Raw genomic sequence first — 25,705 nt, 5'->3', positions numbered from 1 at the left:
GCATTCCAGTGAAGGCAACAGGGACTCAACATAGGCAACTCAGAGGACAATGATTTAGCCCTACTCTCCATCTCAAGGCTGGCAAGCTGCTCAATTTCAACCAAGGTTTAGCAAACAAAAAAAAGACCTTCCATTCTACACTGCGTTACCATTCTATGGATCATGAAAACCAATAGTTACATCACATAAAAATTCAAGGAACAAAACTGGTATGAAAATAGGAGTATGGATCATAAAACTTGTTAAAGTGATTTATAAAAAAAACAACATTTCTAACCCTGATACACAATTTTCAATGATTATGGCAGTGTGTCTGCATTGAGTTGTCATACCTGTAGTATCTAAGTCACCTGTGTCATGCACAGGAATGTAACAAGGTGGCCTGCAGCAAATGTTTTAATCATCTCCACAGGCACTGCCGAGAGGCACACGTTTCTAATACTCTACAGATGTCAGGAAAACCGTTCACTCCCTTAGCATCTGCCTGTGACTTAGCAACTTGGATTGGTTTAAACAGCTGCACATTAAAACACAAAGAGATTCACATTGGATTGTCTTGAGAAGATAAGGCGATTCTTGCCTGCTATTGCACCATGCACACACTCCCTGGCCAACAGGATAAAAACCATTAGTACAAAACTCCTTACACAAGGAGGAGGTCCGCCATGCAGTGCACTGCTTTTCCTCCTAGCTCTAAAAGGCTGCCCTGGCTTTAAAAAAGCAGCACGTCTGCTTACATCATTTAAAAAGTTTGCGCATGCCACTCGCACAGCAACTATCAACCATCGTCCATCATTTAATATATTCCATATTTATCTCTTTAAACCTTACCAGGAAAAAAAGTTAACATACTTAAAGCTAATTAGAATGTTAGGTATTTGCAATCATAAGCTGGCTTTACTCTTACAATCTCGGAAAGGAGAATAATTTACGCTTATTCATCATACACACTGCATGGCAGACTTCTACATGCATGTGCCAGCCACGTATGAAATGCATACGCACCTCAGGAAAAATGAGGTGATATGGTCACCCCATGTGCAGCATACAGATGCTCTGAACCATCACATTAAAATGTAAACAGAAAAACATTTCTAAGCAAGTTGTATACCTTGTAATCCAAGAGAAAAATCTTCTGCTAAGCAGATGGGGACATTTCAGTTTTAAGAGGTTTTACCAGCGCCATTCCCTTTGTATTATATATCTTCAAATCATATTTATTTAGACTGACTTGGTTGTAGTTTCAGCTGTGATTAATTTGAAGACAGATGCTGTATTATATAGGACTGCACCCAGCATTCATATGTATTTGGTATGTAACCATGTAATTGGCTGTAAATTGCACTGCATACTGTCACAATATGAAGTACCGTATATTTGTTGAATGCCAAGCTTACATCCTGAAATTAAACTTCAATGCAATTTGTCTTCTTACTTGAATATGAGACACAAATAGACACACAACAAATATTTCATCTAAAGAAGACAAAAACGGATACTGGTAACAATCGAGTATGTTAAAGGAGAATAAATCACATGGTTAAACAATTTGTTGTTCAGAGGCAGTGAAATTATAAAGGTAATTGAAAGAATTGTGTTAAATCTGGGGGGGGGGGGGGATAGAATTCCTAAATTCATACCAGCCAACAGTCTAGGCAATTAGGCTTAGCCCCCATTTATTAGTATTAGCAGCAAATGACCGTAAGTGACTGAGTTGGGCAGTGTACATGCAGGAAAAAGGGGGAAGGGGCCCACAACATCAGCATACCTGGGAGCACTCTGGATAAGACCTGGAGTCTCCAGGTGAAGCACTGCTTCCCTGTGTCATGGGATCTCGTTCCACTTTCTCTCGGCAGGAGATCAGCATTTGGCCACGGCCACTCATTAAGACTGTTTGGGGATAACCCTACTATTGGCTAACACTGTGCATGGACAGCTCGCCTTGCCTACATGGGTGACTAACCCCCCTCAGAAGTTCCCAGGCACGGATATCGCATACCATCTGGGATCCAGACAGGGCCAGACTGAGGAGGATGAGGCACATTACATCATTTTGCAGCACATTAAGGCCTGCGGCTGCCAAATTACGTAAGTGGCTGTGCAGATGTTGAAGATTGGGTGCATGGGGGGGTTGGCCAGCGGCCCATCTGACTTCTCCCTGGTGTGTCAGATGGCCTGTCAGGGCCTGGGTAAAGCCGTAGGACATTTTAAGGTTGGCAAGTATGAGTAAAGCTCTATCAAATAGTTGAAGGTTAAATTAGAGAAGATATTCCATAGGACATGTTAGTTGATATGATCAGTGGTGTATTGCATAAGGCAAGCTATACTTATTTACAAATACTAACATAGACAACTGTTTGAATAAAAATAAGTAAGCACATGTAGTGTAATGAACAACTCAAACACTGCGGAATAGCAATAATAAAAACTACTGTAGTGTTTAAAAGGTTTTTTTTTTCTTCAGTCTTCCGAGATCAATTTAGAACGTAATAAATTTTGTAACATGCCCTGTTACGTTCATACCCTATACAACACAATCACAAGATCAGCAAATCTGATCAGTCTGCATAGGTTGAGAACACAGTGTTGGTCACGATACTCCAAGAACTACAGTACATACATCTGTAGACAATGTCAAAGACAGCAAAAATAAATAAAAAAAAAAATGTAAAAAGCTCAAACCATTATCTTTTACAATGACAACATTGCACAAAATACTCAATGCTTAAACTGACCAAAATCATAAAAGACTCTGTTAAACCAACCCTTTAAACAAACCATCCGTTAAAAATAAAAAATAAATCACATTAAGTGTTTTTAATGAAAATACATGCAGCATATTAAAAGCTTCTGCAATCCTCCAGGCAAATATGACCAAAGGGTATGTATAGGGTGGTTGGAAAATTGTGCAGTCTTGAACGCATTAGATGGCCATACCATACCTACTCTTTAAATAGATTATACGTATTCTGTATGGCAAGCATGCAAAATGGCAGCATCATTGCTTTTACCAATATGAAAATCTGAGTTTCTCCATGAGAAACACCCCTTGTATAAATCTGATTGCTGGTCAGGTAATAACTTCCCTCTGTTGCAAAGTTGAGGGCAATGTAGCCATTAACAGCATTAGCTTAAGTCTTAGTCTTGAGGGCCCTAACTTAATTATGTGAAGAGCCAAGAAGTAGGGAACAAGGAAACCGTAAAGGAAATTGAGATGCAACAGTTACTTGAGGCGAGAAATATACCATACATTCAGAAAGAAAGAGGAAAACATATTTCTCTTCTTTTGGTTTAGTTGGTTTCCTAGCAATTTTTGTTTAAGTATTACATTAGTGGCGAGTTACCAATAATATCATTACATTCAGTCGATTGTAATATAGGTTTATAATGGAAAACTAAGGAAAAAAAAAATACTCTTAATTTAGCGGTATTCCCCAGTAAATTGTTAAAACAATGTATTCTAGTATTTTATAGAAAAACAGTATCGGGTCAAAGAGAAGCCGGTAATATGAATGTCAGTCTTATACGTTACCATAACAGTTCTCTCTGTCAGACATTTGTGGTGCAGTACTTTGGATCATGAGACTGGAAGGATCACAACCTCACAAAACATTAACATTATAACCTATAAAGACGGCACAAGTTTATTGAAGAAAATATATTTTTTTAGCATTTTTTTGCTGGCAAAGTTTACATTTCCCCTCCCAAGTTTACAAACAGGGGGCCTATCTATAAGTTACAGTGGAAAATGGGCAATATCTTTGGGGATGTGGTGCTGAAACATAATACATTGAAATACAGGCGATATTGTAATTGTTCAATCCAGTATAGAGAGCAGGGCACTTTAAGATCAAACTCATTTGCCTTATATCTAAAACATTGAAGACAGTAGTTTAAAAAAGGGACTATCACTATATTTTTTATATTTAAAATTGTCGGCTACAGACTAGTCCGTGTTTGCTGCACACGTTACGTGCCTTTAACTAAGGATTATGCATAAGAAATCCCAGGCTTTACGTCAAATGCTCTGGGTAACACTGCTCATTGACAGATCTCTGAGGAAGTCTTGGCTTCTGGGGAATGGAGACCTGGAGGCAGAGAAGTTTATCCTTCATTTCTACCTTGTTACCACCTACTTCAATGTCTTTTCTATCCCGTCTATCTGGCCGTGTAATCAAAGGAAAAAAAAACAAACAAAAAAAACAGACAATACATATTCTACAACTTTATGTTGTTGAACAATTGCCGTACACACATTTGCCCTTTTTATTCCTTGGAGCACAGCAACTGTCCACTTTAAGAAACATGAAAAAAAAAATAACAACGTATAATTCCAAGTCGTCCTATTACATATCGATAAAACCAATTTTTTTTGTAACTAAGGTAGCCTTCTTGTGTAAAGGCTGGTATTGTGTTCATTTCTGTGACACGTAGAAGAGTTTATTACAGATGTATTTTATCCAGATCACACAACAAGGTCCCTGATCTAAAGGTAATAAATAGTATAGGTTGGTATGACTCCTTATTGAAAATACACACTAAAACACTCACTATAAAGTCTTAATTATTGTATTCGCTAATATAAAAAAAGTCACTTACACCTAAAGCACGCAGTTTGTCATTAGGTGATGGACGTGGAGCACAGATGCACCAGGTTTGGAGGCCAACAGCTGCTGCGTAGTCTGACTCTTTAGATAACCGACAGAACTAACACACTGCGCGATGGAACGGTTTGTGCAATTCATACACAGGTTGACACCTTAACTAATCAGCCAATGACACACACAGTAGCTGAAGGCTCTCGAAAAAGATTTAACACATTTGTCATTGCATACAAACAAGGAAATTCACATTTTCATGTTTGGTCTTGTTAAAGAAACGTTGAGGGGCGCATTCAATAACAAATAAAGAACACTTTATGATGAGTACAGAGTGTATTCATAAACCGGTGATCAGTGCCAAACTGATTAGACATGTGCAATTTTTCTTCCTGTGATGATTGGGGTGAGTACTAAAGAAAAAAACCCCTTATGTTGTAAAGCATTTTCCCAGAAGAATATTCGCCTACAACCTTGTCCGCAATGCATTAACACTATAGGTCACCTCATTGTCTTCAAGGTGCTACTGGACTAAAGGCAGAGTGTTCCAACATTATTTTCCACGGCCGAGGTAAATGATCAGATCCCTGCCAGGTGTGAGACAAGAATTGAGAACCCTTCACTCGTAGTGTGGGGCAGGATGTGTTGCAACTCTTGTAAACAGCAAAAATCCCAAATACTGAATAAAAATAGTAAAAAATAAAAAAAAAATAAAAAATACCAAAAAGGTATGGAAATGTATGCAAGACATTTATGAAGTAACTTCAGAAGTAGTAAATGGGACGAAGATATTGATATAATAAAGTGGCTACTGTAGAATATGTCCCATCTCACAGAGTTTGCAGAATACAAACACGATCCTGAGCTGAAAAGACTGCAAAAGAACAAATGTTCTTATATCCAAAAGGTCTATAAAATGTTCAGTTTTGGATAGAAGTGTGTCAGTGGCTGGAGATCATTCTAAAACCTTAACAGAAAACTTTTTTTTTGCTCCTAAGTCAAGTTCCTTGTGAAAAAAAAGCCTTCTCTATAGTTTGGTGTGACGTCCAGGTCTGGGAGTTAACGATGTGGAAGTGGATGCTGTGGCGGAGGCAGCTGCGTCCTCTGCCTCCTCTAGCTCCTCTTGCAGCTCCTGGCTGACGCTGGACTGCAGGGCGGCAGGTGTTAGCCACTCCTTGGGTAGGCAGCTCTGTAGAAACGGGACGCAAGAACTGAAGTATGCCAGCCTGTTAACCCAACGAGGGATCTCTTTGCCACACAGGATCTGCACAAAACAAAGAAGTTGGAACAGTCATATAAATAAAGGACAGTCGAATGCCTTCTTCAATTTTCTATAATGGCGTTTTCAGTCAGCAAGAAATCTTTGAAAATGTTTATGCTTGGCATAGAATCTTGCAAGGAAACCTGCGGAGGGAATACCCATTTTATACACACTTACTTTGCCAGACCAAATAGTTTTTACTTACCATTACCAGCCACTAGACATTGTATTAATCCATTTATTATTATTAGCTATAGTTAGCAACAAGATCTTTCTACTAGCTTTCTAATTTAATCGTGTTCACAGGCAAATGGACACACTTACACTGTTTATACACATTACATTTTTGTGATGTCAAAACAGCCCCCGTCCATGAGGTTGTAATACTTACTCTGTAAACATGTATATCTTCTATGAACAAGTAGACCCCCCCTCATAGTAATCGTCTTTTTAAAACCAGCTACATTAAGAGTATGCAGTTTATCATGTGTTTGTGTAAAATGTTGAATAATGAATTTATGAAAGAAAAAATGAAAGCTAAAGCAACCCATTAGGCATTGATGGCTTTAGATGGCTTAAGTAGGTTGGATCAGTAATTATCATGGCATTTTTTTTTTTTTCGTAACAGCACTACTTATGAATTGACCGTCTCGACAGAGTTGCTCATGGTTTAATATTACAAAAAAAATTGCAAGTGATAAAAACGCTGTGTTTTTTTTTTACCTCTGATAAAGATGATGAGAAGTGGTTGCAGTTTTTGTGCATGAGATGATAGGCGTTGCCTTTAAATTCTTTTCCGAGCTCCTCTACTATTTTTTCAATGTCATTCTCAGTAAAATCTGTGCTCCCCAAGGCTATTGCTTCCCTTAGAGTAAAGAAATGAGAAGAGATGGTTAGCTGAACACACAAAACATTTACATAGATGGGATGAGTCTATGTAGTCGCCGGCCCCAATGGGCTGGTGATGCATCCACATATGTTACAGAGGATAACTAGAAAAATATTTAAAATACCCATAATCCTAAGTAAAGTACACCAAATCTTAAAGGTGGTGGAGGTACCATTTCATGTCTGTCTATTTCTTTATTTCTATGACACCATCTACCCTCCAATGCATTAACAATTTATCTTCATTACTGGGAATTCTCTGGGTTTTGCCCAGAGACTCTTGGAGAAGCGACACCGGAAAAGTACAAGTCGTGGGAGCAGCATCGTGACACCCCCACTCCCACTTATTTCCCCCTTAAGCAGCCATGTGTCCCACAAAGTCAGCAGGACTTCCTGCCAACATCCAGCAAGAGGGAGTGGCCCAAGTACAGTGGATATAAAAAGTCTACACACCCCTGTTAAAATGCCAGGTTCTTGGGATGTTAAAGAATGAGACAAAGAGAAATCATGTCAGAACTTTTTCCACCTTTAATGTGACCTATAATGTGAACAATTCAATTGCAAAACAAGCTGAAATCTTTGAGGGAAAAAAAAAAACACAAAAAAAACACAAAAAAAAAACAAAAAAAAAACACAACCTGGTTTCAGAAGTGTGCACACCCTTAAACTAATACTTTGTTGAAGCACCTTTTGATTTTATTACTGCAATCAGTGTTTTGGGGTAGGAGTCTATTAGCATGGTACATCTTGACATGGCAACATATGCCCACTCTTCTTTGCAAAAGCGCTCCAAATCTGTCAGATTGCAGGGACATCTCCTGTGCACAGCCCTCTTCAGATCACCCCACAGATGTTCAATTGGATTCAGGTCTGGGCTCTGGCTGGGCCATTCCAAAGCCATGCTTTTGTGGATTTGTGTGTTTGGGTCGTTGTCGTGCTGAAAAGGTGAACCTCATCTTCCTAACGGACGCCTGAAGGTATTGTGCCAAAATTTCCTGGTAATTGGAACTGTTCATAATTCCCTCCACCCTGACTAAGATACTGCCACCACCATGCTTCACTGTGGGTATGGTGTTCTTTGGGTGATGTGCAGTGTTGTTTTTGCCCCAAACATATCTTTTGGAATTATGGCCAAAAAGTTCAACCTTGGTTTCATCAGACGTGTGAAACGCTTTTTCACATGTGGTTTTGGGGGTACTTGATCTTTGTTTATGCAAACTTCAGCTGGGCTTTGATGTTTTTCTTTGTAAGAACCCTACCCCATTCATATGAATACGGGTGATTGGTGTCACATGCAGCACACAGCCAGTACTTGCCAGAAATTCCTGCAGTAGGCCTCTTGTAAGCCTCCCTTCTCATCTTTTCATCGATTTTGGAGGAACATCCAGTTCTTGGTAATGTCTCTGTTGTGCCGTCTTCACTGTGTTCCATGGTATATCTAATGCTTTGGAAATTCTTTTGTACCCTTCTCCTGACTGATATCTTTCAACATTGAGATCCCTCTGATACTTTGGAAGCTCTCCGCGGACCATGGCTTTCGCTCTGAGATGCAACTAAGCAAATGTCAGGAAAATCCTACTGGAACAGCTTAACTTTATTTGTGATTAATCAGTCACTTTAAATGATGGCAGGTGTGTAATGACTTCTATTTAATTGTACATTGAATACATTTGAGGCTTTAGTACTGTATTCACTTTGAAAGATAAGTTCCCCTCCTAGTTTTAGTTTGAGCTCCATATTAAGGGTTAATTTGCTGAGGTATTTTAAAGCCTGCCCCCTTTCTTCATATATTTATTTGGCCTGAAAGTCCAGCCATTGTCTGCTAGTTAATTAACTCTGGCTGGCTGTGAGGGGTAAGCTTGTTTTGCACTGGCCACAATACAGCAATTCAGCCTCATTACTATTTATTGTTTACACTTGCAGGTTTGGATTTGATACTGGGAGTTTTTTCATTTGTTAAATATGGCTACATTTTAGGTCACTGCCTTTGGCCAGCGCATCTTCTCATTGACTTCACTTTACATTTGAAGAGCCAACCCCATAGAGCACTGGCCCTGTATAAAAGTATAAATACATCACTGAGATTTCGAGTCATTATGGAGGACCAGATCACCCCTTCTCGCAAAGAAGTTTGCCCAGGAAGCTCCTTTGTTATACATTATATAAAAAACAAAACCAAATCCTGTTCTAGTAAAGAATCCAAAGCCTGTTCTAGTAAAGAATCCTCTATGTGTCCTAGCTTTTAACATAGAGTCCGACCAACTGGATTAATATTTCTAAAGCAGGGCTTGACAAACCCTGGGCGTCAGGTTGCCATGGCGAAAAGAAACCACTTCCTGGCACCCAGGATTTTGTGGGCTAAGGGGATAAAAACTGGCCAGGGCTACCATTGTGAATACGGCATCCTATGTTTTCTTGCAGGAGTACTGTGAAGAGCCCAGCAGTGTCACAAAACGTGCATTACGTGACCCCGCTAGGTGCCTCACTGCGCTCCCGCAGGAAAGCATTGCAGGCCGGATCCACAATGGCAGGAGATGCACAGAGGCGTGGCAGGTCTCTACTAGGCGAGTTGGAGGAGGAGTAGTAGTGTATGTATGTGTATACTGTAGCGTCAGTGTTTATATGTATCATGCTGTACTCAGTCTGGCAGTGTGTATGTGTGTAAATGTATAGTGCCAGAGGCAGTATGTCTGTATTGTGGTGCCAGATTGAATGTTTGTATACATGCATAGTGTTAGAGTGTGTGTTTTTGTATATGTATAGTGCTAGCAAGTGTGTTGTTGAATAGTGTGTGCATGTGTATAAAAGTGTAGCGTTAGCGTGAATGGTGTTGCATATGTTACAGTATGGCATGCATTAGCATGAGTGTGCGTAATTAGTGTTAGCATGTGTGTACATTAGTGTATAATGTTACTTTAAAGGTGTTAGTGTTTGTGAGCATATGATGTTAGCGTGTTTGTGACTATATGGTGTTGGAGTGTGTGAGTGCAACAATAAACACACAAGCTTCGGTCTTTATGCTGTAAAATACCCCTAGTCATGAAGGGGGTTAACTGCAGTGCCATACAAAGTGGTACAGTACCAAAGAAAAGATGCGTTTTATGTGGTTTTGCCCCAATGAACATCCTTTAACTGCAGACCCAGGAGATAAATTATGAAAAGTAAAAACATGGTTCTGGCTGGCTCCTAGACCCAAACCAAATTTGCCAACCCCTGTTTTAAAGGCTTGTTAGTCAATAAAATACATTAGCCACAAGGTGAGCAAATAAAGCCCAAAAAATCAAAACAGTGCTGTATATGGCATTATACAAATAATATCAGACCCTGTAAATAGCTTTAGCTCTTTTAAAGATGATCAACATCATTTCACATATGATTTTTTGATTATATATATTGTATAAAATTAAACATTTATAAGGCAGGCTAGTTTTAGTCAAAATCCAAACGGATATGACAACAGTGTCTCTGACGGTACACTGTTTATTTACACAGTTCTGCACAGGATAATTACCCTCTAACTGAGAACATCTAGTAAAGTATAAAACTAATGCAGGCTAACCAGTCTCTAGCGCTCCAGCTATTAAACGACAACAGGTAGGCAACAGCAAATTTGAAAAGGGGTCTCAATCACTACCGAGAGGGTTAAAACTAATCAGCCGGACAACGACTTTCTGCTCAAACAAACCATTCCTCAACTAAGCATTGACAGGACCACCATAAGAAGTTCACAGGTCCAGAACTAACCAAAAATCCATGTTCCACACCACAATAGCCATTGGTATGCTTTATACTGTATGCTCCCGTATGTTATTTAAATAAAAATCTAACGAATCACACTATCTGGGCAAATGTCAATGGGCCAACATAGCTGATCTTACAAATACCCTCCTGGCTCCACATGCTGCAATCCCTCCATAAAATCACTTAAACGCTCAAGTAAACAATGCACAATTATCTAGGCCATTCATCAACATAAAACCGAGTGTGTGGTTTTGTATTTTCCTTTATTAAAATGCATGTACAGCATTTTACTTTTTCTTCGAAACACAGGAGTGTTTCATGGGCTCCTTCTAAATGCATCAAACTTTCCAACTGAATACTAGAGGACATGTTGGTCGTTTTCAGCAGATTTCCAGTAAAGCAGATTTTCTGATTATGCTCAATTAATGCCATTTTAAATGTACATTTTCTGCCCCTGGTGATATCCAATTGTTTGCACAAGGAGGCTGTGAAGCACTCCTCCCCCAAGATTCATGTACCACCATTTTCACACAGCTTCTTAGATTTTCCCGAACAAAAGCAGCGTAATGATGGGCCCTGCTGAACGTTTTAACACCATGCGGTGCACACAATTAAATACAGATTGGGCTTGTAACAAAATGTTCACATAAAAAGTACAACTGATTTCAATCGCGACTTAATAATAAATGAATAAATCAGTGCACAATAAATATGATCGAAAACAGATGGATGGGGAGTTTGTAAGAAAACAGAACCCCCCCTCCCCCAACAATTTCAAACATATTACAGAGTGGTCATATATAACAGATAAGCAGGACAAACACACACGGATTTAGCAGTATATCCATGATAACATATTTCTCACTTCCCATTGTTAGCTACAACTGATTTTCTTCCAAGGATTTTCTTAGACGCACATATTTCATGGCATATTTGTAAGCGCAGAGATGAGTCACACTCACTTAAACTTAAATGTGTCGCCGAGCTCAGTGGAATCCCCTGGAGAGATTTCAAAGACCCCAGAAAATGGATAAGGATGACCACCGTAGGCAAATTCTGTAAAAGGAGAATAAATAATTAGTTGTGTTGCCGGAATCATTTACATGGAAATACTGGCACGCTAGACTAGAAACACACTAATGACTGTTTATTTTTATTACAGATTATGAACGGACAGATTGCTGTTCAAACTGCTCCGTCTCTCCTCATACATTCAGCAGACATGCATTTTCCTGCTCCTTCTAGAACAAGCTTAGCTTTTCCGACTGCATATACTCTCCAACGCCGTAGATGTTTGATATCTTACTGCCTTGAAGAAGTAATACATTCTCAAGTTGTTAGCGTGTCCCAACAATTAGCTATGTTTAAAGGGATATTCCAGCCACCATATGCACTTTTATGCTTCAAGCAGCCAAAGGAACATACCATTAAAAAGAAATATAGCTCTCCAGTTTTCCTTAACGACATTGTTATTTATTGACAACCAGCGGATTCTATAGAGCTATACTAGCCTTTCGAAACTTAATCTATGGATAAAAGATATGAGATGATGGCAGAAGAGTAGACAACTTGTTTCTTATTTTCATGTCGTTTTAGCCATGTTTGCAAGCTTGAAGCTTCTGAAAGGGAATAACACGTTACGCGATACAAATAATAATGGCACTATGCATTGCTACAGCCCTGGCACTCTGTTATGCAACAGGAAAATCCAAATCTACATACCTCTACCATATACCTGAATACCGGAATGGAAGACACCAATTCCAAGAGATGATGTGTATTCATTGATCCAATACTACAAAAAAAAAAAAAAGTAGGATAATATTAGAGCGGGAGCCATAAGAATCACCGAAGAAGAATCAATTAAGACTGGCAGCCATGGTACACAATGATTATTTCAATAGCAGCATGAAGATGTTTCCTATAAAAAAAATAAAGTTAAAAAACAAAGAAAGTACGTTACATCAATGTCAGGTAGGGAAAGCTCACCAGTATTTAGGTTTTTAAATGAAGATTGTGTAGCTGTGGCCTCCTATCTGCTTCCACCCAAAGTATAGCAAATGTATTTCCTGAAAAACCCACTTCATTACCCACAATGCCTCACTGTAGATTACATTGGAATCCTACGGTCCGACCAAGTAAGAAGATGTTACATTCTTTCCAAAATGTGCACGGACCTCTAGCACAAAGGTGCGATTCTTACATAATCTTCGAACAAAGCATGAATGCGATACAGAAGATGGGAGCTCCCACTTAATCATCTAAAAATCTTGTAAATACTTGTCACAATTTAGACTGGTGCTACAACCCACCAATGGGACAGCCTAAAAGGTCAATAACGTTGTTGAGGGGAATAGTCGCCATCATATCACAAAATCAGGTAACACTCTTCTATGCCTATACAAGACACGGCCTATCCCCTCACCAATGAAGAATGCACATCAAAGCACTTTTATTTATTTTTTATCCTTTTTAATAACACATATTAGCTACAGCACCTATTCTCCGGGTGGTCTGCCGATTCCCACCATTGATTGGCTGCTTGACCATTTGCCAGTGCAGCACTGGAGCCGACTGGTGGTAAATTTGTGTCAGATTTGTTCAGTCATACACATGTCCATCACAGAAAAAATAGCTGGGGGGGGGGTTCAGGTTTTTTATGCAGAATCTCATCATATATTTGTAAGAGGCCACCGTGTAAATTTAAAGGGACCTCTCAGCATTAAAGAGCATATGATGGCTGGAGTATGGCTTTAAACAATTTGCTTCTGTTAGTGGCACTGTGACACTGGATTTCCTACCTATTGTTCTTGGCTCTGCCCTTTTTTTTCCCTGAAAAAAACAATGTATTGGACCCACAAATGGGAAAAAAACAATAAAAGCCAAATCATATAAATGACAAAGCAATACAAATTACTTGGGAGGCCAAGCAATCTTATATGGTGGTAATTCTGTTAATTATCATCTCGCTAGCCACTAAAACAGATAAGAACACTCAAGTCCAAAAGCGCACCAACTAATGGGCATTTCTACTAAAAATGGATAAACGCGACCCCAGGCTGCACACCTGTTGAAATAGACATCTAAGGGTAACATATATGTTACCCAGGTGAACTGGAGTAAGGTTGGCTCTATGTTTCTGCAGATATCACGCAAAAGGACCAACAATCTTATCCGGAGTAAATTCTGGTAAGAACTCAACATTAGCAACCGATCAGATGAGTTTTTTTCCTTACCTATTTCAGATATTTGCAAGTTAAAGAAAATGGTCATCTTCTAAAAAGCAGAATAGGGAAGAGAAAAAAAATCCGACCCCCCCCCCCCCCAAGAAAACGAGCACACCATTTCCACCCTGTTTAACTGTACGGGGAAAGGCAGCACTGCCCTGGTGCAGTGATGGCTCCATGATGAACCCTTAGTGACACATGATATATTCCAGGAATAAAAACCTTCCTGGCTTACTGTAAGCCAGTAATCAATGCTCCTTCACCACTGTATGAAGCTACATCTATAAGTTATGAACTGTGCTGCATGCTCTCTGTACTCACTAACTCCAAATTGATTAGTTGCCAACCAAGGATTTTGCACACAGAGGATTTTATCCTCTGGCTTAAAAAAACATTTTCCAGCTGGTTGACGGGAAGGATGTGAGTATTTCAACAGGCACTTTAGAAGGGATCACATGCTCTGTGTAGCATTGAATATATGTGGACAACAGCTAAAGGAAAAGCAAATAGAAGATATTCCATGACCTTTGTAGATTCAACACATTAGAAGTTTATATTGTTATATACAGTAATGCGACCTAACACTTAAAAGGGCTTTGAGGTTTTGATTGACAATGTTCCAATAAAATTGATCTGCAGATCTGGAGGTCACGGTTCTTGGCAGTCAGGTGGTCCTAGTGGATACCACATTGAATTGATGCCTTATGGCAATGCTAATGAATTCCATTTCCCCATAGAGAATTTAATTAGTCTGTATGGCCTTTGGACGATTAGGATCAAGTTGTTCAGAAAACAAAAAGATAACTTTAAAGCCAAGGACATCATCTTACGTCTTCCGCTACTTTACCCGACTGTGGACATGAGTAGCACTTGTAAACAGCTTCGGGACAGGTTGCCGTCAGCACTATGCCATGGACCAGTGGAGCATTTCCAATGCTCCCAGCAACTGCAACCAATTCCCCAGTGCCATTAATAGGCTTATTTATTTTACTAACATTCTATATTAACCCCTTATGGACTAAGGTTATTCATTTTTTTTTTATTTTACACTTAAGGACTAAAGAATTTTTACCACTTCTGCTATCCTTCAGATTTAGTGTAATTTCGCCCCCCCAGGACACGTAAAGGTTTTTTTTTTTTGACATTTAAAATGTATTCAATGTGTATTTAGATATTTGTCCTGATAACAGAAACACTACAAACAGCAGGGTTAAAATTGGATCATGTTCATCCACTTTTTTTTCTAAATCTATGGTTCATAAATGAGCGCAAAGAGGAAAATTGACAGGCATTGCCATGGGCAATGAGCACGTGATTGGCTCTTGAAGATCACATGCAGGGAGGCACCTTTTATTGGTTGCTGCTGGTCTGCCAAGGTCTCCGTTGGTTTTGCCACCAATTGCAGCTGCAACTAGCCACAATTGGTGACAGTAACAGAGGACATAATATTACAGTCTACGCCGTTTTGCAGGGATTTAATATCATTAGGGGCCTATTTTCTCAGGGTTCAGTAAAGCATTACCACAGCCGTTTCCATAACCTGGGAACTTCTCGGCTCCGGCTACCCAGAGCCATCCCTTGTGGGACGCGGCCAGGACTGCACACTGACGTCAGCGGGCAGTCCCGCTGCCGAAAACACCCCCATTTGAAGGGAAAAAAAATAGGCGGCGAGCGGGGCGTGTCAAGACCCCGCGACCCGGAGGATTCGGGTCTTGACCCAGAGAACCGGAGGAGCAGCACTCACCGGAGAGTTCCTAGTTACGCAGATAAGTGCAAGTAGATGCTGGGGGAGGGGCTCCCTTTACACCAAATAATATTAAAAAAGAAAAGAGCCTAATCCTTTAAAGGGTGATGCCCTTAAGACACAGATACACATTGCACAATCTGTAGGATTATTAGTGGTGTTGAATCTCTTATATGAACCCACTTGCCTTACTATAGCTTACTGACAATTTGATTAGTATTGTTAGAGAGTCCTGGGGGAATAAGGAAAGCCACGGTTCATAACATATAATCTCCCACACTGTGAAAGACTCCTGGGTCTCGCTAATCAATTTATTGTCATCTTCAAAATTATTACCAGTAAGTATATGCAGATCCACAGCAATAACGCTGGAGACTTGAGCAAAAACCAGCCGCCCACACTAGAACTACAACATCTATTTATAGGAGCAAAGCTGGAGCGTTCATTTCATATCAACCGTTATTGTAATCTTCCCCGGAGACGGTTCCACATGGCCTTATTTTTACAACCTTGAAGCTTTACTGGCTACAAACTATAATTGTGACGCATTTATCAAAATCACAACCAATCTGGGGAGATTGAGTGAACTATGCATGTGTAAAAAACACACGTGAATATTACTTATACTGTGTCATTCAACGGATAATCAGGACATAACATGCAATGCATTACATAACCTGCAAATACCGTAAACAAAAGAACAACGAAGGGTCTGCTCAAGTGAGTTTACAATCTCGATTGAGGCGGCGGTATATTACAAAGGAAATGAAAGTGCAAATGTTTGAGGTTGATCGGCCACACATCCATATCCTGGTGTAAGCATAGTTTAAATAAATGATATGGCTAGACATATGTACATACTGACTGAATAACAAGAAGGTATAGAGTCTACGAGGAGACCAAGGACTAGGTAAGGCTTGAGTATTTAAAACAGGAAATATAATGGGCAGACTAGATGGGTGAACTGGTTCTTGTCTACCATCAAACTATGTGTCTGCATGGTGGGAAACACCTGCTAGGTTTATCAATACCTTTGACATCACAACCTCAACAGTATACAGTGAGCATGACTGTCCTTTTAAAGATACACAATAAACAATGTTGAATGGCAATCGAGCGTACACAAACAAACAAGGACTGGTTTATTGTTAAAGAACATCTACAACAATTGTAGCAAAACACCATTAAGCGCGGTTTTTCCTTTCTGTACTGTATATTCCTGAAAACATTAATAAAACATTTCCGTATTTAACACACAAAACATTTATTGCACTAATCAGTGTTCCAGGCACAAGTTATGAATGAGGCAAAAATTGACATTAGTACAGAATTATTTCTGGGAACTTTCAACAATACTAAGGATGATGTTTGCAATGATGTATTAAAGTTAACCTTGAAGTAGCTGAAACAGGACCCTTAATAATTAAAACGAGACTGAAGTAGAGCCCTGCGTGGGACTGCTTTTTTAATCCCGCTCCCGCTGATTTTTTGTCCACTCCCGCAGCGTGTGCCCAATCACGACCACCGCCTTACCTGAACTGCAGATTTCCTGCGCAGTCCCGCAAGGCTGCCCTCGAGTTGCTCCCTCACAGCATCTCTTCTCTTGCTCCGCCCAGGAACAAGGCAGGGTCACGGGGAGTGACATCACGTGACCCCGCCTTGTTCCTGGGCAGAGCAAGAAAAGAGAATGTAAGGAAGCAGCGCGAAGGCAGCCTTGCGGGACGGAGCGGGATTACCAGGAACCGCAGGTACAGTGCCTGAACGCCCGCTCCCGCCCGCAAGTTTTTTGTCGGGTCCTGTGGGACCCGCCTCCCAATGCAGTCCTCTAGACTGAAGAACCCCCTCATAACAAAAGTAGCATACAAGCAATCAGGGTTCCAATTCATCTCAAAGTTGTTCAAAGGCATTAAGGTCAGGGCTCTGTGCAGGCCACTCAAATTCCTCCACACCGCACTCATCAAACCATGTTTTTATGGACCTTGCTTTGTGCACAGAGGCATTGTGATGCTGGAACAAGAAAGGGCCTACCCCTCAAACTGGTGCTACAACGTGGAAAACATACAATAGTCTGTACAATACATTTCCCTTCACCGGAAAGAGAGCCTACCCCAAACCCTAAAACACAACCCAAGGCCATTATCCCTCCTCCGCCGCAAAAATTTTACAGCAGAGACTATGTATTTCGGTAGCTATTGTTCTCCTGGCACCCATCAAACCCAGATTTGTCTATCAGAGTTTGATTCATCACTTCAGAGAACGCATTTCCATTGCTCTAGAGTCCAGTGGCAGTGTGCTTTACGCAACTCCAGCCAATGCTTGGCATTGCACAAGTGTGATCTTCAGCTTGTGTGCAGCTGCTCAGCCATGTAAACCATTTTACGAAGCTTCCGACACACAGTTCTTGTGCTGATGTTGCTTCCAGAGGCAGTTTGGAAGTCTGTAGTGAGGGATGCTGCAGAGGACAGCCAATTTATTTTTTTTTTTTTTATTTTTTTTTTTTTTTATGAGCTACATGCTTCAGCACTCAGCAGCTCCACTCTGTGAGTGGGGTCCACTGCTTCGTGGCACCTGCTACTTCTAGAAGCTTTAACTTCACAATAATAGCACTTACAGTGGTCTGTGACAGATCTAGCTGGCAGATATTCCACAAACTGACTTGTGGCTAAGGAAGCATCCTATGATAGTGCCATGTTTAAAGTCACTGAGCTCCTCAGTATGACCCATTCTACTTGCAATGGGCACGGCTGTAACACCTAAACTCAATATTTAGGACGCCTGTCGACATACTTGTACAGTGTATGTTCTGGAATTCCCTACCCCGTTCTACCAACTTTAACTACAATCAAATCATCCTCAAAATACAACAAAAATGGCTGTAAAATCCAATTGAACACTGTAGAACTATGATGATGTCAAACAGGGGTTGCCTTACACATTTTAACATCTTTCAGTCTCAAACCATGCAACAATATCGAATTGAGTCAGGGAGGAGAGAGCTACAGACACAACCAGTGTCTAAAGTCCAGTAGCCTACATCACACAGACTGACTGCTGTGATTGGTCATGATCACATGGCTGTCACTCGCCAATCGGTTCCCTAAAGACTGCCACAGCACAGTATGCGGTGAGTTTTGCACAATGTTCTATTGTTTGCGTGATGGCATGAAAAAAAATTAGGTACAAAACATATCAAAGCTCATTTAGGTAGAGCACAGTACACAATACACTAAGGTTCATTCATTAAGTAAGAGTTGTTGAGTGGTTTTAACTGCTCAAATTCATTATGCAGGACAAAGGGCCATCCCTGGCAAGTTCTCCTGCAAGACGTGCTGAGCTGGTCCTGCATACTATGGTTTAATAACTAAGGTGACTGATTTAAATATACTTCATACTGGATAATTTCTGCTTGCATTATTTCCTTTAAAGGCAGATGTGCAAACAGTAGTATTTAATATCATTTCAGTTATTTTGTGCAAGTTTCAAAGAATGTGTGCTTTTCCAGACAGCTTCTTTTGCATTAGCGCACGGTACGCTAAACTGTTTATGCAAAGATTTTTCTACTTCATTAACCTGTGTGTAGAGCTGTAGAAACATGACACATTTAGGCAACTGAATACAAATAACAGATTTGAGTCATGTTCAGTTTTGTTTGCATAATTCTGTTATTTCAGCATCAGTGAAAACGTGCGTCTCTCGTAGTTATCAGCAGTACGTTTAAGGGTTTAGGGTTATTCTTTGTAATTGACTAAAAAGAAATGTCTATGGCTACCAAGTTTTCGTGTTCTGTATTTACTCAGCATGGCGATAGGATAAGAGGTATCAGGATGAAGCCACGTTGCCAATGGATTGCCCTGGTATTGATACATCTAAACAAGCCTATGAGGCAGAGTGTACATTTTTTTTAACAGTCTGATGACATTAGACACCTTTATAAGTTAATAGAGGCAAGGTGAAGTTTTCATTTTGCTGCTCCCAGCGCATAATAAATTCATGCCACTGAGTTTACCCAACTAAAAATGGCTGACTGTTATCTGTGTCGAATTTAATTGATGTTTTCCTGCAATCTCTAGGTATTTTATAATTTACGGAAAGTGTGGTAGGTTAGTGGAATAGCTTCTACAGGAAGACATACAGGCAAACAGTACAGGAATTCAAGAGGGCTTGGGACAGGGCTCGACAAATCCCAGGCGCCAGGTCGCCATGGCGACTGAGAAGTTTGTCCTGGCGCCTAGGTCAGGGGCATCCAACAAGCGGCCCGCCGGAATTCAATGTGCGGCCCGCGTGAGCAGCACGATGTGTGAAAGCTGGCTTCCACAGGTCCTGTTAGGTGGCTGGCTTGCACACACCGTGCTGCTGAGTGGCAGTGGCTCAGTGAGGCTCACAGAAGAGTTCCTCCTGACAGGGAGAGGATTGTCACATCGGAGAAGAGCGGGGAAAAAAGGGGGGTTCGAGGAAAGTGGATATATATTTAAGGGAGAGGGAGAATTCCCTTGGGACATCATTATTTTTTGTCATTGAAAATAAAACTTTGTTAGTTTACAAAAAAATCCTGGCTCCTAACTTTTTTAGTTGGCTCCTAGATTCAAAACAAATTTGTCAAGCCCTGGCTTGGGATATACATAAGGTTTCCCTTAAGAATAAATGAGAAAGATCTTTTTGTAACTGTAGACTAGATGGCTCAATTGTTTCTTTTATCACTGTTAATGTATCTTATTTATTTTGTTTGTTGTATATCTTATAAAATATATATCATTATATATATTTTATCACGGTTTATGACTTTTTTTTTTTTTTTTTTGTAAAGTTCCCAAGTATGGATATCACTACTTAAACCACTCTGGTGCTTGTGGATCAACTAGAATCTTACACTGAATGCATAAGGAATCTGCAAAAACACTTGTTTATTTTGTGTGATTCGCACTTGTTGAAAATAAATAAGCAAGGATACAGCATTATACATAACATATGTGCTTCTAGAACATATGTGGCGTGATTCTAATTAAAAGGGGAGCTCCCACTGTTTTTTTCTAAGTGTCCTAACTGAATTGTCAGAGTTCCTAGTAATGATTACCCTTCTGTACCAGTGTCTTAACGTTATTTTAAATTGTACATTCAATATGGTCACTGTCTTTTACGATAACAGTGCTATGGAAATTGTTGGCACAATATACATTAATGCAATGTAAAATAAAAAGCTTTGCTTATCGGGTCATTATAGTGGTGTGTTGACTTTCCTAGCCACGCTTTGGATACTATGAGGTGTTTCTGGCTGATCTAATCTCAGAAGCAACTAGGGCTGCAACTAACGATTATTTTAATAATCGATTAGTTGGCCGATTATTTTTTCGATTAATCGATTAATCGGATAAAAAAAATGAATGTAAATTTTTCATTTATTTAAAATAATTTACTAAACAAATGATGTTAAATACAAACAGCAGAATAAAAAAACTTTGATAATAAATTTCTTGTCTTTATTTCCCAACCAGCCCCCCAATATATGCACATTTGAGCCCAGGCTTGCTACGCTGCCTCCCAGACATGCCATGCTGCCCCCCCACATATGCCACGCTGCCTACCACAGCACTCCACGCTGCCTCCCACATATACCACACCACGCTGCCTCCCACATATACCACTCCACGCTGCCTCCCACATATACCACTCCACGCTGCCTCCCACATCTGCCACTCCACGCTGCCTCCCACATCTGCCACGCCACGCTGCCTCCCACATCTGCCACGCCACGCTGCCTCCCACATCTGCCACGCCACGCTGCCTCCCACATCTGCCACTCCACTCTACCCCCCACATGCCACTGTGCCTGATACGCCTTATACCCCCTGAAACACCACTCCATCCTCCCCAGACATGCCACCCTGCCCTCCCCACATATGCCACGCCATGCTGCCTCCCACATCTGCCACTCCACGCTGCCTCCCACATCTGCCACTGTGCCTGATACGCCTTATATCCCCTGATACCCCACTCCATCCTCCCCAGACATGCCACCCTGCCTCCCAGACATGCCACTTCTCTACCCCCAGATATGCCACTCTACCCCCAGATATGCCTTATACACCCTGATACACCACTCCGTCCTCCCCAGACATGCCACACTGCCCTCCCCACATATGCCTTATATACTGTATATGCCTTATACCCCCAGATATGTCACTTTACTGCCCCCAGGATTTAGATTCCCCTAAATTAACCCTAAACTCCCCATTAACCATAACTGCCCCTAAATTAACCCTTAACACCCCCTTAACCACAGCATCCCCTAAATTAACCCTAAAGACCCCATCAACCACAGCATCCCCTAAATTAACCCTAAACACACCATTAACCACAACTGCCTCAAATTAACCCCAAACACCCCATTAACCACAGCTGCTCCTAAATTAACCCTAAACACCCTATTAACATAACTGCCCCTAAATTAACCCTAAACACCCAATTAACCATAACTGCCCCTAAATTAACCCTAAACACCCCACTAACCATAACTGCCCCTAAATTAACCCCCACCTCCCCTAACTTTCAGTAGCCCAAATATATATATATATATATATATATATATATATATATTACATACATATATACACACATACACATTATATATATATATATATATATATATATATATACATACACACACACATACACATTATATACACATTATATACATATACTTACAGTTAGATGAGTGTCACAGCCATGTGGTTCTGGCCTGGAGAAGGAAGGGGCGGGGCCAGTTGTCACAGTGATTACAGGGAGGGGGAGTAAGTAGGAGCTGCTGCTGTGAGTCAGACTAAACGGATTATATAATGAGGGGGATTTTTCAGAGCGTTTGCTCTGAAAAAACCCTCATTTTATAATCGATAATAATCGATTCAACTAATCGATAATGAAATTCGTTGCCAACGAATTTCATTATCGATTATTATCGATTTTATCGATTAGTTGTTGCAGCCCTAGAAGCAACACAATAATATGATACAGGTGTATTTGGCTGTTTTTGCAACTATACAAGTAGTTTGATGCCATGTGCCACATAAGTAGTTATGCGTAGTGATTATTCTGCACACTGTGCCGCAATCTTCTAGAGGTCTTCAGGTCACAAGAACTAGCTTCTCATGGGTGGGAGAGTACCCGCATGAAACATAGAAAACGTTATACCACCTTTTGTGGCAAATATTCAAAACTCATTCCTTACAATTAGGCCTAGAATTAACTGGACTGGCCACACACTACATGCCCATAAAAACAGTGTGTAATCACACTTATATCATCGGGCAGCTGCTGGCCTACACGTGACAGGGCCGCCCCACCATTGCCAGTCCGGCCCTGTTTACAATAGAATAAAAAAAATAAAGGATATAAAAGCAAGGTAGTTTCCCTTTAATGTCACCACTGATAGACATGTTAGCTCACAAGAACATAATACAATTAGGAGTATTACTCATTTGTTCTACCTTATAACTTGCTGTTAAAAGCTTCCAGCTCAAAGCAGAATAGGCAATGTACCTGAAAAGGGCTGATCTTGGGACAGGGGGACCATTAGATATGTAAACATCAAATACATGCTCTCTCTGGTTTGTACAGCTGTGTAGTCAGTCGGCTACTTAGTGTTGTGTATTTAGCTAGCTAGTGTTAGGTGAAGCAGTGTGTTGAAAACCTTGTATGACGCCAAATATTGCCTAAAATATGGCTGCGATTTGTAGCAGTTCTGGCAATTTTTGGCTCCCCTTTGTAATGTTGGATGCTATTTGTGGCCTTCTTACTTACGAGATTATATTGCATGTAATATCATTGCTACAGTGCTCAGAGCTCCAGGTGGCTTCCAGATCACAAGTGAAGAGACTGGAGAGTGCCAGAGAAACAAGGGGAGATGACTATCAATGTTTAATCTCCAGATTTAAAATAAAGGATTAAATATGTATTATATAAAAGCAACTTGGGGCACATAATGGGATTTCCCTTATAGTAAGATTATGAATGAGTAAGATCTAGTTGTGTTAGAATGTATATGTGTATTCATGCAATATAGGCACTAGAAGAAAGTCATGAGAGATCACGATGGAGAAAAAAAACAGCCTAATTGGACCTCTAATAGCGCTGCCTGACAAACATAAAATGAAACTCATTTTCACGGGATGTTCAAGTAATGATTTCAGCCATTCTCCTAATCTGCCCATTATTACCATTAAAGACAGCTTTACAATGCTCAGTGCTGCCCAATTAAAAGACACAAATTAATTTGGTATATTAACCCTTAAATTATCTACAGTGAACCAATAAGGTAAAATAAGGACAGACTGCTTTGTAATGGAACGGGTACTATCGTTTACTTTCTCGTCCTGCCTATCCTGATCCTTAATCCTCAACCAGACATCCCAGCAGTGATTGGGAAAGCACCTCAAGGTAGGTTCCTCATGTTTACAACATCTGGAACAGATATAAGAATGGGCTTAACGCTAATATGGCTCATCTGTGGGGTGAATATATTCCAGTTTTAGATTTCAGCCCTGTTGTTAAAGAAACATTCTTATGGACAAAACTGGATAACCTGTTAGACCTGCTGTATCCTGAAGAAGCTCTTTGTGTGGGAATGGGGGAGAGGGGCAGGAAATAACGAGTGTTTACTTTCCCAGCAGGGAGACAATGGACAAGATAGTCCAGTTAAAAATAAGACCAGACATATAAAGAGGTGAACAACCTTATCTACCTCATATTGCATCATCAACCACTTACTCAGTCTACAGATGAGATGAGTCAATGGTATAAAATGTACAAGAGCAGTAATTATACACCAATGTCCACGATAGATTATATATATATATATATATATATATATATATATATATATATATAGTAAAACTATAATGGACTGATGTGTTATTATGTGTAGCGAGCAATACACAGGATACATCACCATGTGAAAGTGAAAACACTGAAAAAAAACACACCATGTAAAGATAATCGAGAAAATTAAGTGATGGCAGGAACACTGGGAATTTAAAAAGGCGAGGGGGGACGGGGTAAAGGAAATAAAAGGCAGGTAGGTACATATCCTGAAGCAGATAAAAAAGGAAGTGAGCACTACAAAGAAGGCTAACTATAATGAAGCAGAGTGGGGGATGGGAGAGTTCTTATTAAGGAAAGGGATAGGACATGAAGTCAATATGCATGTGACTCTCATAACTTACCATGTCATATACATTTAGAATCACAGGCTGGTTGGCCATCTCTCCTCATGTAAACCAACGATAAGCCTCTTCCCGGTAACGATAATTCCCAGGGCACAGGCACACTGCTGTGTTGACACTTGCCGCCCGGGGTGGGGGGGATTTATCTCACCATTGACCTATTTCCTTCTCCTCCCACAGCTGCTCGTATCCTGTGTCCTACTCGGGGTGATGTCCACTCTCACGGCCCCAGCCGATGATTATACTGGTGATGACGGAAGCAGCGCGCTAAAAACGGCGAATGTATTGCGCGTCATCACCGTGGGGGGCTCAGCGTTAACAGAGACGGATATGCGAAAGGACCAGCTCTCCGGTGTCTCATAAAGCGGTTGCTGAGAGTCCCTGATTGTTTGGGCGGGTGTGGTACTGATGGAGAAGCGGAGAGCGTGAATAACCAGGTATAATCCGCATCCTTTCTGGGCAGCTGAGCTAAGTGTGCGTTATAAACCCATGAGGGAAGATAGCACACGATGCTTCGGTTAAGTAAAGCAGCCGCAGCGCTCCTCAACGTCCCTTCGCCGGCCAGCGGCTGCGCTGTGTCTTTCCCTTACACACTGAATGCTGTCGAAAGTACGGAAGCCGCGAGGATACAAATTCGCTGAGTATGCGTAGCGTTGTCTGAAGCACGTTGATCAGGGTGATGGAGTGGCCAGTGATGATGTCATTAAGAGGAGGTGGAACCGAAAGCAGATCATTTCACAAGTTGTAGTGCCTGACGAAAGCATTCCCGTCCGTGGTTTCTGTCAGTTCACATTGGCTAGGGCAGAATTAATTGAATGACAAAAGGGTTGTTTTAGGAAAATTGATAAAAATGTAAACAGTAGCCCAAGAGAGAGAAAAGTCCTTTGTTGGGCCTGCATAGGTCTTCAGGTAGAATCAATTAGGAAAATCAAATTGAATATATGGAATGTAGCACAATCAATACGGTTATCTACTTGTGTGTATTTGAGTACGTTAGAAAATAGGTAGACCCACGTTAAATGTATTTGCCCCTA

At 40.6% G+C, this 25,705-nt stretch overlaps 1 protein-coding gene across 1 annotated transcript; it reads right to left on the bottom strand.

Annotated features, from left to right (window-relative positions):
• Positions 1 to 4,553: 4,553 nt before the first annotated feature.
• On the bottom strand, positions 4,554 to 24,924 carry DESI2 (desumoylating isopeptidase 2). The gene is made up of 5 exons (XM_053458797.1): positions 24,672 to 24,924; positions 12,211 to 12,283; positions 11,451 to 11,544; positions 6,583 to 6,724; positions 4,554 to 5,862 (listed from the first exon to the last, which is right to left on the bottom strand). Exons 1-5 carry the CDS (start codon positions 24,708 to 24,710, stop codon positions 5,626 to 5,628), a joined length of 585 nt encoding a protein of 194 aa, XP_053314772.1. The 5' UTR covers positions 24,711 to 24,924; the 3' UTR covers positions 4,554 to 5,625.
• Positions 24,925 to 25,705: the final 781 nt, after the last annotated feature.

Source organism: Spea bombifrons, chromosome 3 (assembly GCF_027358695.1).
Source record: "Spea bombifrons isolate aSpeBom1 chromosome 3, aSpeBom1.2.pri, whole genome shotgun sequence".
NCBI classification, from domain to species: Eukaryota; Metazoa; Chordata; class Amphibia; order Anura; family Pelobatidae; genus Spea; species Spea bombifrons.
The sequence above is the reverse complement of the archived record's forward strand: the minus strand, read 5'-3'. Positions and strand labels throughout refer to the sequence as shown.

Coding starts and splice junctions, on each gene's coding strand:
- DESI2 (XM_053458797.1), bottom strand. CDS start 24,710: ATGGCCAACCAGCCTGTGATTCTAAATGTATATGACATG. Junction 6,725..11,450: donor GGCGACACATTTAAGTTTAA/GTGAGTGTGACT, acceptor CTTTACTCTAAG/GGAAGCAATAGCCTTGGGGA. Junction 5,863..6,582: donor TCTCATCATCTTTATCAGAG/GTAAAAAAAAAA, acceptor TGTTTTGTGCAG/ATCCTGTGTGGCAAAGAGAT.